A 19,050-nucleotide genomic window follows, 5' to 3' on the forward strand; every position below is an offset into this window, starting at 1 on the left:
ATGACACCAACAAGATCATGACCTAGATCTTGTCAGCACGCCTGACAGCCCATCCTTGTTAGATTTAGCATCCAATCTGAGTGGTTTCAACAAAGGTCGTTTACATAGTGATAAAGCTTTGTTGGCACAGGAAATGATACATGGTCTCAGCAAGAAGCTCACAACGAGAGTTGTGTCGTCTAATCTAGCTCACAAACTAGATTCGACTAAAGCGTATGACCAAATGTAGAGGTTGTTTATGTTTAACGTGCTTTATATGATGGGATTCTCGGTTGCCTGGGTTAGCATGATTAGTAGATGTTTATCTTCATGTTGGTTTTTCGTTATCGTGAATGGGAAGTTCAATGTGCTTCTTTCAGTTGACTAGAGGTTTGAGACATGGTGATCATATATTCCCATCTCTATTTGTTCTTGCAGAACAAACTACTTGTCTAGAAGCATGGACATGATGATTGGAGACATCTCTATTTGTTCTTCCAACAATTCATTCTCCTCAAATTTTATTATATAAAAGTATATGAAAATAAAACTCATATTTCACTAACTTTTTTAATTAACAATCTATTAGTAGTACATTTCTTAAAACTCACAGTGATCAAAGTGTGACGTTTATAGAGGGAGTAAAAAAATCAATGGTACTCCCTTCGTCACACAAGAATATGCACTCTTTCATTTTTAGTCCGTCCTATAAGAATATACACTTCCTAATTCTGGAATTCATTCTCCACTAATAATACTTTATTTACTTTTTATCTCTATCTGTTTCTTACTTTATCAATTTTGCGTTAAAATCTGCAACGAATTCAAAAGTGCATATTATTTGAGAGCTGATGAGCCGTTCTTAAAACCAATAGTAGTGGTAATGATCTCGAGGGTTTTCACAGTGGATAAGAAGATCCTTACTGCAATAGTAGGCCAGAAAAATTTATGAATCTGTCATGTTGACTATATACTTCAACCTTATTTTAATGCAAATGGGATTAATAATTTTCAATCTTCTGACAATTTCTCTCTCACTCACTCTGTCACAGAGATGGCTTCAACAGTGGCAGGAGTATCCGCAATTGCTCCCTATTCATCTCTCTCTACCGCCAATTCCAAACCCTCGGATCTAATAAACCCCAAATTATGCTCTCTTCCGCTCAATTGCAGCAACCAATCCTTCTCCGCATTTCGTTCTCGCCTCTGCATCACCAAAAATGCTCGACGCTTTTCACCAATTGTCTATTCCTCTTCTCCAGGTTAACAATAGAATACACATTCCTTAATTGTTGTATAAATGCTCGTGCTAATTGCTGTTCATCACTAGAATCTTCTCCTGGAGTTGGGATTTAAATTGGATATAGTTTGTAGAGTGATGTGGCATTTTTCTTTATATTAACTACTGACCAAATTCTACTCCTTCCTCCCCGAAACGTATGAACATTTGGTTCGAGGGGTTTTAATGTATAATTGGTAAAATAAGAGAGAGATAAATGGTAGTGCAAGTAGTGTTACCGAAGATGGCTCCACATCATTAGTAGTGTAGTGTAATGATAGAAGTTGTAAATAAAATAATGTGTTGTTTCACTATTCAAAATTGAGAAAGTTCATATTTTTCAGGTAGGATTAATAAGGAAATAGTATTTCATATAGTAGTATTTTTCGGGGACGACGGAGGGAGTTTTAGATTACTAAGCAAGTATTGCTTTATGTGTACTGTGTAGTGGCATTTATTGTCCTTCTTACATTATTATACTACTCCCCCGTTCCGCAGTAATGAAGGCGTTTCTTTTCTGCACATGATTTAAGAATAATTGTGATAAATGAGTTAAGTAAAGGAAGAATAAAGTAGGAAACGGAAAAGGTAGAAAGACGAAGATAGAATAAAGTAAGAGAGAGGAAAGTAAGTGAGAAGAAATGTGTTGACTTTTACTAAAATAGGAAATGACTCCACTAGTATTGAACATACCAAATGGCAAAATGATTCCATTACTATGGAACGGAGGGAGTACTATAATAATGATCACAAATTACCTTTAAACTAGGTGAAGAACCATTTAGTGATAGTTAAGTGCAAAGAAAAAAAAGGAAAAAACATTGAAAAGTTTATAATTACTTATAGATTGTCGTAATCCATGCAAAAATCTTCACTTGTGTATGTTGCTGAAATGAAGGCTCAGGCCATAAATCATAGTACAGATTGTGGATTCTTTTGTAGCTTCTTGTAGTTCTTGCTACGCAAAACATGGATGCGCGTCTGGAAATGTTAGAATGCGATGGAGGAACAAGCCAACTGCCTATTCAGAAATCACAGTTCGACCTATTCATGCAAATGTTAGAGAAGGAAACTATTTAAAAATCATAGTTCGACCCATTCAGGCAACAATGTGCTGCTTTGGGCAGCCTCCTAGATCACAAGGAGTTGATTTCCATTCCAGAAGCCATGGAAACAACGACAACTGTTACTGTGCCCCCACCAGTTGGCACTCCTCTGCCAATTGCAATAATGTCCTTGATTTCGTGCAACCTTTCGTCTCCCACCCTGATTGTCACAACACACATGGTTCCATACATTCCCACTGCTTTTTCCGCTGTAACAGTCTTCTCCACTGCCCTCCATACAACCACCCACGCATTGTTTTCCTTCCGGTTTCCTCCCCATCTCAACTGCCACCTCCTGCTGTGGTGTCTGACTGTGTGCGTGTACAAATAACAAGAGGAACTTGAATGCTTAGGATATTAATTTATCTATGAAACTCTGGATAATGAATGGACAAACATAAAGCACACAGTGAGAAATGCAGGTGTTGCTGATGATGCTTTCTGAGTAGTCATGATTAAAGCTGTATAAGGATTAGCCATTTGGAAAACCTGGATTTGATTCAACCAATGGAAAAGGATGAAAGCTGGATGTTCTGAAAAGTAAAACGGAGTCATGTTAATAAATGATTTGGGGAATTCTTTGATCCATTTTCACTGCAATTACTATGCTACATTGACCTGAACACAAAAAATTGAAGCATCTTCTCCAGTGCTCTACATTGCTTTACTATGTGTTTTACACTGAAACATATAATGTATTGATGTTCTCTCTTTATGTAATGGCTTATAGTTGTCAGCTCAGAGTATTTGGAAGAACCTCAGACCAAGGTCAAATTTCAAACTTCACTGAGCCTTCCTGGTTGTTCTTCCTCACTGTCATTGCTTGGAACTGGTCAGTTGTGGTACCATGTATTTATATTATTTCTGATTTCTGATATGGGTTCTTTCCAGTCATTATTTCCTGATGCTTGAGAGGCTAAAACCTTTGTCATTTTGTAATACTATCAGGATACAGGGAAAAAGTGTTCGCTATTATTGGGGTGAAAGTGTATGCTGCAGGATTATATGCAAACCCATCCATCTTCAGTAAGTTAGATGCTTGGAAAGGACGTTCGTCTGCCGAGTTACAAAAGGATTCGTCATTATTTGATGCAATTTATCAGGGTAATAATCATGATAACAATAATTGTTGATTATTGAGAGATTAATGAAGAACTCTAATACTCAATTTTATGGAGTGCAGCTCCTCTCGAGAAATCACTACATATTATCTTAGTAAGAGATCTAGATGGTAAGACGTTTTGGGATGCCTTGGATGAAGCCCTTTCTCCAAGAATTAAATCACCGACTCCAGTAGATGAAACTGCACTTTCAACATTCCGAGGCATCTTTCAAGGCCGTCCTCTTCAGAAAGGAACTTCCATATTTTTGACTTGGTTGGACACGGCAAAAATGCTTGTGAGTATGATATCAACATAATATCGTTATTTCCATTGTTGTATTACTATTATTTTCCATTTATTCAGTGTCTTCCTTAGACTCCCTTCGCTAATTCGTTAAACAGTTAAAAAGGTTCATCTGTACATTTGCAGGTTTTCGTAACACCTGAAGGAACTCCTTCTGTTGATGCTGCAATTGAGTCATCAAATGTTACATCTGCTCTCTTTGATGTGTTTCTTGGAGGTAATCCAGTTTCCCCATCGTTGAAAGCTTCAGCTTGTATTGGATTGGCTGCAGCTCTCAAGTAATTGAAGAAATGTGGATTTTCTGTTATTCTTTTACCTTTAAGCCTAGTTGTATTCCTAAGAACATATTCATTCCCCACCGAAGAGCTTGAGTTTTGACATGCATATAACATATTATTATGTATTTTCTATTTAGTATAAAATCGAAGCACAATTGCAAGTTCTTATTTGATAGCTTCTGGTTTTATCTGCTCTAGCATCTTCACAACTTCTGCCATAGTAGGCCTGTTGGTTGGCTCTGCCTCGAGACACATCAGTGCTATACTAAATACATTATTAGCTTCTTCAACCGGAAAATCAACCAAACTGCTGTCGATTACATACTCTTCTCTCTTATCTTGCACTACTGACTTTACCTGCAACAACGTGATATCAAGCACGCTTAGTGTCTGAAAGAAGATCACAAAACCTAGACTTCGCTGTAAGATAAGAGTCGAGCCTACAATGTAGTACTAGATCATTGTTCTAAAATAGTGATGCTGTCGTTGATACTCATTATCTTGTCGTAAGATTATTTAGCTCTAAATGTCCTTGCATAGGCAGCGAGATCAAAATCATCGAGATAGTTGAGAATTTTACCCAGGTGACCAGCTTAGTTCCCTCCTCAATGAATGTCTCATCTGTTGGTTTTTTCCCTGTTAGAAGCTCTAGCAATACAACTCCGAAGCTGTAGACATCTCCTTTTGCTGTGGCTTTTCCCGTATCGAAATATTCTGCAGGATATCGGAAAATCATTATCACATCACATGTTAAACTAAATCAGAGTTGAAAAAGCATACCAGGAGCCAGGTATCCGAAAGTTCCTGCTACCAAAGTCGAAACATGAGTTTTGTCCGGCTCCATCAGGGTAGCTAGTCCAAAATCGGAGACGCGGGCCTCCAAGTTATGATCCAGCAATATGTTGCTCGACTTGATATCCCGGTGTATGATGTGAGGAATGCAATCGTGGTGGAGGTAAGATATCCCTCTCGCTGCTCCAACTGCTATTTTGTATCTCGTACACCAATCAAGAGGCATCTTGTTTATCGACTTTCCTGAAAATTTTCCTTTATTTGATCACATTTCATTATTTGTGTAGTTTTATCGACTACATACCGTGAAGCAGTGCGTCCAAACTGCCATTAGGCATGAGGTCGTAGATGAGAAGATGATAGTGAGGAGCAGTGTAGTAACCATGAAGGCTTACTACATTCCGATGCTTGATGTCTCCCATGGCCGCCAGCTCTCTCTGAAAGCCGCGGTCTTGATCTGCTGCGTCGCCTAATCTGTTAAGTCTCTTAACAGCAAAAGGTATGCAGTCGTCGATGATGAGCTTGTAAACCGTCCCAAAGCCACCTGATCCAATGATATCCTTGTTGCTGAGCTTCATCGTCTTCTTCAGAAACACATCCGGTTTAATCCCCGGAGATCTGAACAGCACTAGTTTCCCTCCTGACATAACAAGGCATAAAAAGTGAGAGCCACGCGACGCGAGGAAATGAACGATGAAGAGAAGAAGCACCTCTGAAACTGTCTTGGATGAGCATTTGCCTTCGTTTCCAGCGTCGGTAGCACAGGACTGCCATAACGATCTTCGAGATGGCGAAGAAAACGACTGAAACGACGATGTATAATGCTATGTTACTTCCCATCTGATTTTTGGTGTTGGCGTCTGCAACAAAACTATGAAATTGAAGATAAGATTTTGGAAAGAGTGGGTTTTTGTTGATTGTTGAGTTGAGAAACAGGTTTGGTATGTGATGGCTAAATAATTTGTTTGCATTATTAGAAAATGGCATATCCATGTTAGAGTTAGACAGTATTACTGTATTTGAGTAGACACCCTTGGATTGTCGTCTATGTTCACACGCGTCTTGATTTCATTTGACTACAAACAGGGAAATTCCAAAAGCCAACTCCCTTCTTTCGTGAATAAGAGTCATATTATAAAAAGAAGATAGAAACTCCCTTCTTTCGTGAATAAGAGTCATATTATAAAAAGAAGATAGAAGAAAGTTAGTAGAATATATATTTCACTTATATATACTTCATTTGTAGTAGATGTATTTCTTTTTGGCACGAGATTTTAAAAAAAAAAACTATGTTAAGTGAGTTAAGTAATTGGATAATAAAGTAGGAAAGGAAAAAGGTAGAGAGATGAAGAGAAAATAAAGTAAGAGGGAAAAAACGTCGTTCTTTTGTCAAAAAAAGAAATTACTCAGCTAGACAGCTACAGTGGGACAACCCAAAAAGAATTACGACTCAACAACAGAGGGACGGATGCAATATTAGTTTTAAGTGATACATATGGAGTGGAATGAGTTAATAGAATGTAGATTTTTTTATCATGTATAGTAACAATGAACTAAGACTCGACTTCTATACGCAGACAAACCAAGATAAGAAATGAAACATCTATCTGTGAACGTACGAAGACTATACAATTTTGACGTGTTACAATTTTCTAAGATCTAAAGTTGCTGCCGACAAATGGAACAGTCCTACTCCTAAATTTTTCTCTATATATATTGTAGAAATTTTTATTCAAACAATAGGTTTCAATTGCCTCATATTCCCATACTGTTGGAATTTTTTTTCAGCAATAGGCGTCAACGACCTGATATTCCCATACTGTGGTGGGTAGCAATTACCCTGGCCTCGAAACATAATGTATGCTTTTGTAAAATCACCTATATTTATTACTCCTCCGATTGCTATTTAGTGCAGTTTGAGATTTTAATAAATTTTTTACTTTATAAAAAAAAGGGGATAGAAATAGTAAGTATAATATAAGTCTCACGTTGTATATGGATTTTGTAATGAAATGCGAGTATGATGATTTAATGTAGGGTGAGGTCAACTTACTAAAAATGGAAATAAGTAAAACTTTAAATTGCCGACATACCGAAATAGCAAAATGGAACATTATTTTGTGGAGGGAGAAAATATTTTTTTTGTCATTAGACCAAGTGTATACCTAAAAATTTAAGGTTACTCCATATTTTAGAGGAATTATTTTATTTACTCCTAGTTCCTATAGAAGCTAAAAATAAGTTATACAATGTGGCTAGTCGCTACATCCATATGTTGGAGTTTGAAATTTGAATTTCTGAAACTCGTAATATACTTTAATTTAACCAAACCTAAAAATATAGCAGAGAAAAATAATTTCTCTATATATTAGTAAAGAAAATAAACAATAGCATAATCAAATTTTTATGAGAAGACCTTAATACATGATCGATTAATCCTACTCTTAAAGATCATATATTCAAAGGTATAATAGCTTCTCATTTAACTTATCCACGTGCTGTTATCAAAAACCTCACAATAAAGTAACATTTTGAAAAGGAATATTGAGTGAAACGAAAATAATAATTATTGAAAAAGAAAGTGATGAAATTTGGGCACGTTGGGATGCAACTATATAAATTTTATCCAATTTCATTAGTATGGAATATTTTAAGAATTGATTTAAATATAATAGTCAGAATTTAGTTTAAAAATAAAATCGTAAGAACAAAATCGTAGTAAGTATTACTCAACATACTAGTGTTGAGTTCGGCTGCATCGCTGAATCCTGACACAGACTTGCACCATATTTTTAATTGTTTTTTCTTTTCCTTTATTTCTTTCATTTATTTTTATTTTTGTTTTCATTTTATATAATTTTCTTTGCAAAATTTTTTCTAGGCAGATTTTCCTTCATTTTTTTTCTTCTCCTTGTAAAATTTCAAAAATTAGTAAAAATGCGTAATGATGTTGTAGTTGAAATTTGAATGTGAGAATTTTTGAGTGGATTACCCTTTACGGAAAGGACACGTGAATCTCGATCAAATGAAGACCTTTGTTTACATGAATAATGTGACAAATTCAATTTCGTAGTATAATATTTATGTTTCCAATTATTATGCCTCAGGATAAACGCGTGTCGGTGAAATGCTTTTAGGAGCCTTTTTAAAAAGTATTTTATAGGAGTAATAACTTCTACATTTTTAATTCAGGAAAACAACATTGACAATTATGTCACGCCAATTATTTCAAAATTATATGAAATGAAATAGTTCATTAATTTCTACAATAATTTAAAGTTAGTGTACAAAATAAAAATGGTGTAGACTGTAGAATAAAATTAAGTTTTCTTTATAAAATCAATATTAATTTCTAATTTATCAGATTTGAATCTTCAAGCGATATACATTGAAGAGAAAACGTGTTACCATCTAAATCACATTACATCGTCAATAAAAAAATTAAGTTTGCAAAGTAAGTTTCTCAATCAAAAAATCGTTTGATACTAGTAGTAAAACATAAGTCTGGGCTCCCTTGATGGGCTGGACCTTGTTGGGCTGAGGTTTGTTAAGTAAATAATTTCAACTTCACACCTCAAAAGCAAATACTATTTTCCGACACTCCCCAGTTAAAAATTGTACTATTTTTATTAAAATAAATTCGTCCACTATACTTGGTCTTTATTTATTTACAATATTCTCACAAATTATTACTCTTTACTTATTTTATTACTTATAACAATATAGCTCGTCATTTTAACTATTTTCTCTTTTTCTCTTATTTTTACACCACGGGTTAAGCTTAGAGACATTTTTGACCGAGGGCATGTCTGCCTCGCGTCACGCATAAGTTGGATTCACACATACTCCCTCCGTCCGCGAATAGGAGTCCCGGTTGAGTTGGGTGCGAGTTTTAAGAAAAGTTTGAGTGTAATAATTTAAGTGTGTGATAGTGAAATGTGGGACCCATTTATATTATTATTTGTTTTATTCTTTGAAATAATGAAATCTAACATTAAGAGAGAGGGGGTAAATTAAGGGAAAAGTGGGATCATTTCTTATACTCCCAAGATAAAATGTCTAACCGGGACTCCTAATGGCGGACGGATGAAAATGGCTAACTGGGACTCCTATTCGTGGACGGAGGGAGTATATTGTTATTTTATGAATATTTACTTTTAACGTCAAAATCTTTGTAGGTAAGTTGTAATTGTTCGCATCTTAAAATTAACCATCAACTGATATCTCCATCTTCTGTTGTAATGTGCTACCATACTCATTCATTCTGAATATAGATAACAACTTCTCAAATATTAATATTCTTCAAGTGTAAAAAGGACATATTTTAATTTTTACTAGCTTATTTATTGTGTCATGGTGATTATTGATCCACCTTTAAAATATAGTGCGGAGTTTAACAAAATACAACTAAAGTAAGATGGATTTTAAGATAAGAATCAAAATAAAATTTTGGATATCAGACTGAGATGTTAACCCACCCTTTTCAACTAATGAATTAGCTAGATAAATGAATTAATTCAACGCATGCCGCGATTGGCCTAGATAAATCATCTTATTTACTAAACACTCATATAAATCCAAATAAAAGAGACTATCAAATATGGTGTTTGGATTAAGATGTTTCCTATAATTAATCATATTGACACTATTTTTGGATTTTAGTCAAGTTAGTTGTAATGTTTTTCTTTTATGGATAGTGTCAAACTAAAAGAGGATATCCTCAATATCTATAAATTCATAATCATCTGTATTTGTAATCAATGTTATTATACATTATACTATTTCGATTTTGACTAATGGTACGTAGTTCTCACTTCTCATCTTTCAAATGCACAATTTTGTCAAAATTATGGCATGTTTGGTAGGGGTGATGACTCATCTAGAGATGGAACTTTATGAACAAAAATGATTTTTGTTCATAAAGTTCCATCTCTAGATGAGTCATCACCCCTACCAAACATGTCATAATATCTATTGGATAGCGAGGTTATACAAAAACATACTACTCCACTATAGATTGTATTTTTTCCATTTAACAAATTACAATTTTTGGGATAAAACTAATTAGTGAAATCGTCAGATATTGATAATTCATCACTATTACATTGTAACTTCTAAAATGATCCAATTCTTGAATGATCTTAGTCAAAGCTCTCTAAACAATCCTGCACTTACCCCATCCTATCTTAGTTTAAGTTTTGGGCTTGGTGAGGAAAAAAAAAAGAGTATAGTCTTCCAAGTCGGATAGGAACAGTGCAACTACTAGAGCCACAATTTAATATTTCCAATAAAATTTGGAATCTTTGTGAAGAATAATATAGTTTGAGTCTAATCAAGTGTGCCATTGATTGTACGTATCACTAGTAATTACAAGTGGAACTTGTGATTTTGGTGCATTGCATAGTGGACAGGATATGTGGATTCCTACTCAATAATAAGATATTACTATTATATTTAATTTGGGCCACAGTCACACATCATAAAATATTATTTGCAACTTTTATTATAATCCACATGTATCTCTTCGTGTATTTGCACCACACACGGTATAATAGCAAGTGCAGGTACATACTGAATAAGCAAATAGCAATCAGTCTAAAAAAAGTAATAATCCTATGTGTTTCTTTGTTATATCGTCCACTAAAAAGCAAATAGCAATCAGTCTAAAAAAAGTAATAATCCTATGTGTTTCTTTGTTATATCGTCCACTAAAATTATGAGCTTTATAATTTTAAGTTTTTTTTTAATAAAGTGAGATTTATTCTCCATTAATAATATTTTAATTATTTTTTAATTTTATCTTATTATATCAGTTATGCATTAAAATTGTGTCATTTTTCAAAGTTCATATTTTACACGGACGAGAGAATAGCATCTATTATATATGAATCATTTTTATTTCATAATAATTCAGGGCCAAAGGCAGGGATGTCAATCGGGTCAACCCACTCGAATTGTCGAGTTATTTGGGAGTATTAGTTTTAGATGAATCGTTGTAAAAAACTTTCTTCTACGGTTAATGTTTTATCTCTACGGTTAATGTTTCATCTCTATCATTATGGATCTCAATTTCTTCGATATCAAGAGTCATCTAATAAATCTAAAAATTGTTTTGATTTAGAAATCTCAAAAGTTATTTATTTATTTTTTAAATGTTGATTTAGAAACTATCCTAGTCAAAAGTTTGGCTGTGTCAAATTTAATGTATTTTAGAATTCTTATTATAAATTTAATACTACTATGTTTAAGTTAATTACCAATGTGCGTATTATCATTTTAATCCACCCATTTGATATACATTAATGTGTCATTATCCATCCATTTTAATATACATAAACGTGTCTATGTATAAAAAAAAATCCTTACTAACTACGATCGAACAATTAATGCAGATGGATAACTTTGGACGAAGGGCTCTTAAACATGGATGATACCATTTTCATTTAATGCGATAGAGATATATTATGATATATAGGAAGATTGAAATGAATAAGTACTAGAAAGAACTCTTTTAGTTTTAATGTGATATACTTATATAACCATATAGGTAATAATTTTTTTAAAAAAAATTTATGTGATAGTTTGAGAGTTTTTTATATTTATATAGTTATGAAAACTAATCTCGAGTCCAAATGTGTGAAGTAGGTAGGATTTCATGTTAAATCTTTCAATAGGATGATTTAGCATCTTATAATAGATTAAAACTAATATAATCACTAATAAGGTGTTGCACAAATAGCCAGTTTATATACTACTATAATCATTTTTTTTCATAAAATTTCATTCCTAAATGAGTTATCACCCATAACATACAAATAGCTAGTTTATATACTACTATAATAATTTTTATTCATAAAATTTTATCCCTAGATGAGTTATTATCTCTACCAAACATGGCCTTAAGGTGTTGTTTTATTGCCTATACTATATAATGTTATGGTGTGATATAATATGAGATAAGTAAAGATTAAATCGTGATAAAAAGAATTTGTTTGACCAAAATGACAGTACTATATACTACTATATATTTGCTTATGTTTAAAAATACCCTCATGTTATATGTTGTCACCATCAACACACTTTCTCGCAAATAAGATCTCTTTCACACCTTTTTCCTATTAAATAAAAATCAACATTTTACAAAATTCAAATATTTAACTAAATCTATTCAAATGTTAAAAAGTGACAAACTAATTAAGTTATATAGATGAGCAAAAATACCAAGGATAAAATGGAACAAATTTTAATTAGAATCAAGTCTGTTTTTATTCTTTATTGGATGACTACGATTGTAATCATATCATTATATATTGAAGATTATGCAGTAAGCTTTCCTCTTTTAAGTCGAATGAGAATCTTACCAATCGAAACTACTCAAGAGTATATTAGGTGGTCTAATTTAATGCTATTATCAATACCGTCAAGTATAATAGGTGGTCTAATTTATATTGATCAAGTATTAGGTGGTCTAATTTATTTGAATCATAAAGTGCAAAAATTGTACTTGTAAAATAATTATCCAAGAATGAGATATGAAAGTACTCCTTTCCATTCAAATATCCCAATCAAAGGAGATTATAAATTCCACACCACGATTAATTCACATGAATTAAACATGTAACACAACATGCCTTAAACTTTGACATAAGTCTTAAGTTTTATTATATCTATAATAAAATAGCAAATAGGTGGGTGGAATCGATGCTTTCGAGATTAAGATACAATCACCGACCCTTTGCGAGTATTTTGAAAAAGTAAAATCTAAGTAATGTTATTATTATTGTTGAATAGAACTTATTTTGTAAATTTCCTATGAAATTAAACATATATCCTCACTCACAAAATTTCTCACTACTATATTGCAAAATTCATGATGAAAAATGCCACGTACATGCATTAAAGAACTTCAATCCATTTTCATATACTTATTTTTATAACCTCTTTTCGTGATTTCTAATTTACGGAATTTATAATAAAATATTACTACTACCACATTTATTTATTTTTATTAATGTGCTTGTCGTGTTGACTTTACGTTGAAGGCTCTTTTTATATTCTTGCTTCCCCATTAAATAAAGTATCAGACGCAATATTATTAATTCATTGAATATTGTTATCGATAAATCAATTTGCATAATTTTACATAATATGTTTAAATAAATCAAAACCTTTTATTGGCAATAATATAAGATTTACTATAAGATTTGGGGCCAAAATGCAAGATTCGAAAAAGTTATCAATGTGTAATAATGAAATAGGACTATTAACCAATCGCAGGTGTACACGTAAGCCTGCAGGCACCAAAAGAAGTGGATAAAATAATAGTCCAAAAACAAATTTTCAAAAATGAAAATTCCAAAACCACATAAAAAGAAAACGAAAAACAAAAACAAAAACAAAAACAAAAAAACCTCTGTATAAATTCCACTAACGTTCACCGAATTCGGCTCTTCTTCACCGTCGGATTTTTCAAACCCCTAAACTCTTCCTCTCTCTCTCTAAATCATAAAATTTCTCTCGAATTTGTGCGAGTAGAGGCATCTGGAATTACAATTTTGTCGAATATTTCGGTGTAATTAGTTTGAATTTTGAACGGCAAAGGTTTTCGTTTTTCACTGATCGGATCGGAATATAGAGGTTCTAGATTTAAGCAAGGATGCAGCGGCAGGACCAGCGAAAGAAGGTCTTCTTCAGCTTTTGTTTCATTTTTAGTTAATTATTGCATTTTCCTTTTTTTTTGGTGTTGTGTAAAGTGAATTTTATGGTGGGGTGTATGAGATGTTCTTTGTTGAGAATTTGAAGGCTTAAAGAGAGCTGGAAAATTTCACATAAATTGGACTTGGTTTGTTTGTTTGTTGTTGATTTAAACTTTGCTTTTTGTTTGTTAGCGACAAGGCAAGAACATGAGAAATTTACTCTAGAAAGTTCTGATCGATTTTTATTTTGGATTCTTGTGTGAAAGACTCTTTTTGAAGACTCTTGATGGTGCCTAATTGAAATTTTCCTCACTTAATATCTTTTATTTGAGATTTCTTTAACCTTTTTCGAATTTTATGATTGATTGAAGTCATAGATTATGCGACTCTTGTTAGATCTAACTTTCTTTTGCTACACCATATGTATAATATAATGTTAGACATACTTCAAAGTTCGGCATGATTATAGCATGGTTAATTGTTTTGCAGATCCCAAAAGATACTGATTTTTTCACAGAGTATGGAGAAGCCAACAGATACAAAATTCTGGAAATTATTGGAAAGGGTAGTTATGGAGTTGTCTGTGCTGCCATTGACACGCAGACTAAAGAAAAAGTAGCAATAAAGAAAATAAAAGACATTTTTGAGCATACATCTGATGCTCTTCGTATTTTGCGGGAAATTAAGTTGCTTCGCCTTTTACGCCACCCTGATATTGTTGAAATCAAGCGGATCATGATTCCACCCTCTAGGCGAGACTTCAAAGACATTTATGTTGTTTTTGAGCTTATGGAGTCCGATCTTCATCAAGTCATAAAAGCTAATGATGATTTGACTCAAGAGCACCACCGTTTTTTTCTTTATCAAATGCTACGGGCACTGAAATATATGCATACTGGTAAATAAAAAGTATAATGGGTTTCCATGACTCACTTGATAAAAATCTTAAACTATGGTGCTACATAGATGGGCTGATACATTTAAGATTTTTTCGGTGTTATCTTATTGCATTTTCTGTTCTGTGCTGGCCACACTTTCTTTGAAGTCTTCGGTTTACCTGTGTTCTATCACCTGATCATTTTTCTTAATTTGCTTTTGCCTGCTTTCAGCTAATGTTTATCATCGGGATCTCAAACCAAAGAATATTTTGGCAAATGCTAACTGCAAACTAAAAATATGCGACTTCGGACTAGCCAGAGTGGCATTCAGTGATGCTCCGACAGCAGTTTTTTGGACGGTACAGACTAGAACTCGCAATCCATAAATCATTGAATATCTATTTTCTCCTTGTTTTGGGAGATACCTGTTTGTATCACCACTTTCAAGGGTTATCTGTTGGACAGCTATTCATGTTTTTGATAATTTGTCTTATCCTACAGGATTATGTTGCTACGAGATGGTATAGAGCTCCTGAGCTGTGTGGTTCTTTCTCCGCTAAGGTTCTTAATTTTAACCATTTATGCTCTTCAGCTTTCAAATCTACACACACGCACGTGTGTGGTGCCAAATCATGATTCTGTAATGCTGTAAATCAAACTTATTTTGTTTATATTGTGCAACTGACTTGGTTGTAAATTAAATGTGGGTTGATTCTTAATTGTTTGCCCCCATGTAAAGCCCTCCTTTATCTACCATTTTATCATTTATCGCATTTATGATTGGTTTGTAGGCTCCTCGTATTTCAATATTAAGTTCGCATAGAGTGATTCCCGTACTCTTATCATATTGCACCTGAAATTTATTATTGGCTGCTTAGTACTGGGAAATGCTTTTAGCTCCTGATTGCTTGTTATTGTTTCATGGGTTCTCAGCTTATCTCTTGATGAGATTATATTGCGGGGAAAAACTATTGTTTATATGGACTTCAGTTTTCATGCTTATTATTTGATCTATCTTGGGGCTTGTTCTCATTGTGGATAGTAGCATTTATTTAGTGCAGAGTGCTGAGTCAACAAATGAGTAGTAATTGTAGATTAAAACAATTCTTGTTCAGGAAGGAGTATTGTACTTTCCTGGATGTTGATATCTCTGTTCTTCAGAGGTAATTTGTGTCAGGTTGCGTCTTTTGTGGAGGGCTTTACTGCTTTGCTATTTTGAGTGCCACTCATTCACCATACATCATTTTTGCAGTATACACCTGCGATTGATATTTGGAGCATAGGATGCATCTTTGCAGAAGTCTTGGCAGGGAAGCCATTGTTTCCTGGGAAAAGTGTGGTGCATCAACTGGACCTTATCACTGATCTTCTGGGAACACCATCAGTTGATACAATATCTGGAGTATGTATCAAAAGACCTATATACAAAGTATTAAGGTAATACATCTGAAGATGTGATTGTAACTACCGTTTATCCTGGACGCAGGTACGGAATGAGAAGGCACGGAAATATTTGATGGATATGAGAAAAAAGCGTTCAGTGCCTTTCACTGAGAAATTTCCAAATGCAGCAGATCCTTCCGCTCTCAAATTATTGCAAAGGCTGTTGGCATTTGACCCAAAGGATCGTCCCAGTGCTGAAGAGGTGCGTGCTGTGTGCTCTCACAAATATCCTATATACCTTCATCTTAATGACCCAATGTTCTTTTCATTTGATTCAAATGATGTACAAACTATAATGTTTTCCTGTATTGATTATGATTAATGTGATTAATAGGCATTGGCAGATCCATACTTCAAAGGGCTGTCTAAAATTGAGAGGGAGCCTTCTTGTCAGCCAATATCAAAGATGGAATTTGAATTTGAGCGAAGAAGACTGACAAAGGAGGATATTAGAGAATTAATATTCAGAGAAATATTGGAGTACCACCCCCAATTATTAAAAGACTACATGGCGCGTAATGGCGGCACAAGTTTTCTCTATCCGAGGTTTGGTTCTGCTACGTCAGATTGATTCATTTCACAGATGTGTCAACATCAGATTTAATATGTTCTCTGTGTTATACAGTGCGTTTGGTCAATTCAAGAAGCAATTTGACTATCTGGAGGAAAATTCTGGAAAAAGTGGGCCTGTAATTTTCCCTGAGAGGAAGCACGTTTCTCTTCCACGGTATAGTTCTATTGTATGAGATTTTTAATTCCTATTTTTGACTTAGAAAATACCTGATAAATTCCACACTACTTCCAAAAATATGCACAAACAAGACAACCTAATGTTTGTACCTATTAACATTTATTTACTAACAAGTCAGTTAAGCGATGGGGTCATGCTTTCCCAACAATGATTGTGTTGTTTTTGTTGGATTTTCCTAAAACAGTTCCCTTTTTCACTTATTCTCCCAGAAAAAAACCAAATATGATCGCCTTTTCAATGCACTTCTTAAGTGAAACTTCTCATTACATTTATTGTTAATTGTTCCTCCCAAAATGCGATGATATGTACAATTCAAACACTCTAGTGATAATACTTGTTCTATTAGCTTATGGCTGCTAGCTGAAACCATTCCCAACTTTCTGAATATGTTTCCTCTTCCTGTCAATCGACCTTATAATTTACTTTTGTTGGATTGATGTTTTTTGATGAATCTATATGCAATTATAATATGAGATAATATCAGTGCCAGTGCATAAATTAACAGTGGCTTTCATGCTTCTATGCAGGTCTACTGTAAACTCTAGCACAATTCCTCCCAAAACACATTCGAATGTTTTTGTATCTGACAATCAAAAAGTTAAATCAGAATCTTCAATAGGATTTAGAGCGCCAAATGCTGCCTCTGATAGTGCACCTAGGGTTTCACGCCCTCCTCCAAGGATTTCAAATGGTACAAGGATTTATATATTCAGTTAGATTTCTACTCTCATTAGTAAATAGCATGTGAAAGGAAATTCACCGAGTGACTTGAAAGTGATGAATCTGATTGTACTTGATAGAATTGCTTTTCTCTGAGACAAATAGACAAGTAATTGTTGGTGGCAAATTAATTAGTGAGCAGCACACACTGATTTCTGTGGTGGAGATATGCAAAGGGGACTGAAGAGTGTGAGGACACCAGAGTCTCGATAAATTTATTGGAGTGCCACTAATGAAACAGAAGCCTAATAGTCTGCATTAAAGCATGAAAGCACCAATTGCTTAACAATTCTGTGATATATAGTTTTAAGGTCGTAGAAACTAGAAAGTCACGTTGATAGATATAATGGTTGCCTCTGTTTGCCATGTGAATATCTCTGTTGTTTATCTCTGTCTCTTCTAATTCTCAATAACCTCAGTTTACCGTTGCAGCCAAGCCCGGAAGAGTAGTTGGACCAGTTTTACCATATGAGAATGCCAGACATGTGAACGATTCCTATGGTGGAGGGATGTGCGTTCAGAATGCTACTCTGCCCCCGCAATCGAACTCTCCACATTGTTTCTTCAAAACTAGTACAGTACAGAACCAAGAGAGCTGTAAAGAGGAAGAAGCATCTCAAGTAAAACAACAATCTCAGCGGCAAAACACGCCAGTCATATTGAGGAATGGCTCGAATGTTGAGATTGTCTCTAAGGGGCAGCCTCTACAGTATACACCCGCTAAAGTGAACCCTGCTGCGAATGCTGAAAGGAACAGCAACCCGTACCACCAGCCTCAGTCGAGAGAAGGCACATTGGATAGTCAACATTCCCTTGATGCGAAATTGATGCAAGCCCAGTCTCGGTTTGTTGCTGCTGGAGCTGCTGCTGTTGCGGTTGCTGCTCACAGGGAGGTTGGAGCTATAAAGTTCGGACTAATTTAACCGGGTACAGTGACATCTGATGTTTTACTCAGGTGAAATATGCTTGGACTCAGACCGAGCGGAGACAGACAGACGCCTGGAGCTAAAGACAGACAGACTCAGGTGCATTATGATGTTTGCAGATCATGGAAGATTTTCTACTTGGCTTGGACGTCTCTCGTTGCGGAAAAGTCCAAGCTGGGGCTATTTTAGTTTTTAAGATGCAATTGTTTTTTAGTTGAAGGTGTTCTAGTTCAGTTCCATGTATAATGTAGCTGTTGCATTGCTTCTGTCAATTATTTGAACAATGAAAATCAAGCAATTTCTTGAATTTAATTCTATCCTTGCTTTCATGCTATGTTACTGGTGTGTGTGTTTATAGTTATGAACTTACGATATTTATGTTTCATGATAAAATATGAGTGTAGCATCTGGTGCAAATGGAAACTGGAAAAGTTTGATGTATTGTTTCTATTGTTGCGTGACATTAGATTTTCTGATCTGGATATGAGATGAAATGCTTAAATCTAATATTCGAGAGTTTTGTCAAATTGTTATTGATTCACTTTTTACTTCTATGCGGATTGAGGAATTTGAGTTCTGCTTCTTTTCTTTTCATATGGAAGTCCCAATTATTTAAGTAGTATTTTACTACTTATACTCGTAGTATTTATTAGGTTTATTTTCATATTTACCACATTAATCATATTTTCATATTTACAACATTAATCAATGCATTTAGCCATTTCCTATGCATCACCCAACTAGTGTTAACACCCGTGCTATGCACGGGCCAAACGATTTCGAAACAGATGTTAAA

The 19,050-nt window shown here is 34.3% G+C and overlaps 3 protein-coding genes across 7 annotated transcripts; 2 read left to right on the forward strand and 1 right to left on the reverse strand.

Moving 5' to 3' along the window:
- Positions 1-988: 988 nt before the first annotated feature.
- LOC125196725 (fatty-acid-binding protein 3, chloroplastic) lies at positions 989-4,216 on the forward strand. The gene is made up of 5 exons (XM_048095340.1): positions 989-1,241; positions 3,095-3,196; positions 3,313-3,468; positions 3,548-3,762; positions 3,897-4,216. The coding sequence occupies exons 1-5, from the start codon at positions 1,034-1,036 to the stop codon at positions 4,050-4,052; spliced, it is 837 nt and encodes a 278-aa protein (XP_047951297.1). The 5' UTR covers positions 989-1,033; the 3' UTR covers positions 4,053-4,216.
- On the reverse strand, positions 4,138-5,829 carry LOC125196724 (receptor-like serine/threonine-protein kinase At1g78530). Of its 3 annotated transcripts, none has more exons than XM_048095339.1 (5): positions 5,551-5,829; positions 5,145-5,480; positions 4,829-5,095; positions 4,629-4,741; positions 4,138-4,405 (listed from the first exon to the last, which is right to left on the reverse strand). In XM_048095339.1, the coding sequence occupies exons 1-5, from the start codon at positions 5,825-5,827 to the stop codon at positions 4,214-4,216; spliced, it is 1,185 nt and encodes a 394-aa protein (XP_047951296.1). In that variant the 5' UTR covers positions 5,828-5,829; the 3' UTR covers positions 4,138-4,213. The 3 variants fall into 3 exon arrangements, with proteins under 3 accessions (XP_047951296.1, XP_047951295.1, XP_047951294.1); XM_048095338.1 differs by having other exon boundaries at positions 4,629-4,762; positions 4,829-5,083; positions 5,551-5,684; XM_048095337.1 differs by having other exon boundaries at positions 4,629-4,762; positions 5,551-5,684.
- A 7,376-nt stretch (positions 5,830-13,205) lies between these two features.
- LOC125193346 (mitogen-activated protein kinase 19-like) lies at positions 13,206-18,588 on the forward strand. 3 transcript variants are annotated; one of them, XM_048091119.1, is made up of 10 exons: positions 13,206-13,523; positions 14,026-14,434; positions 14,646-14,773; positions 14,916-14,975; positions 15,667-15,816; positions 15,901-16,059; positions 16,192-16,403; positions 16,483-16,584; positions 17,136-17,299; positions 17,748-17,944. In XM_048091119.1, exons 1-10 carry the CDS (start codon positions 13,497-13,499, stop codon positions 17,798-17,800), a joined length of 1,464 nt encoding a protein of 487 aa, XP_047947076.1. In that variant the 5' UTR covers positions 13,206-13,496; the 3' UTR covers positions 17,801-17,944. The 3 variants fall into 3 exon arrangements, with proteins under 3 accessions (XP_047947076.1, XP_047947077.1, XP_047947075.1); XM_048091118.1 differs by having other exon boundaries at positions 13,212-13,523; positions 17,761-18,588; XM_048091120.1 differs by lacking the exon at positions 17,136-17,299 and having other exon boundaries at positions 17,761-17,944.
- Positions 18,589-19,050: the final 462 nt, after the last annotated feature.

This window comes from Salvia hispanica, chromosome 6, assembly GCF_023119035.1.
Source record: "Salvia hispanica cultivar TCC Black 2014 chromosome 6, UniMelb_Shisp_WGS_1.0, whole genome shotgun sequence".
Lineage (NCBI taxonomy): Eukaryota > Viridiplantae > Streptophyta > Magnoliopsida > Lamiales > Lamiaceae > Salvia > Salvia hispanica.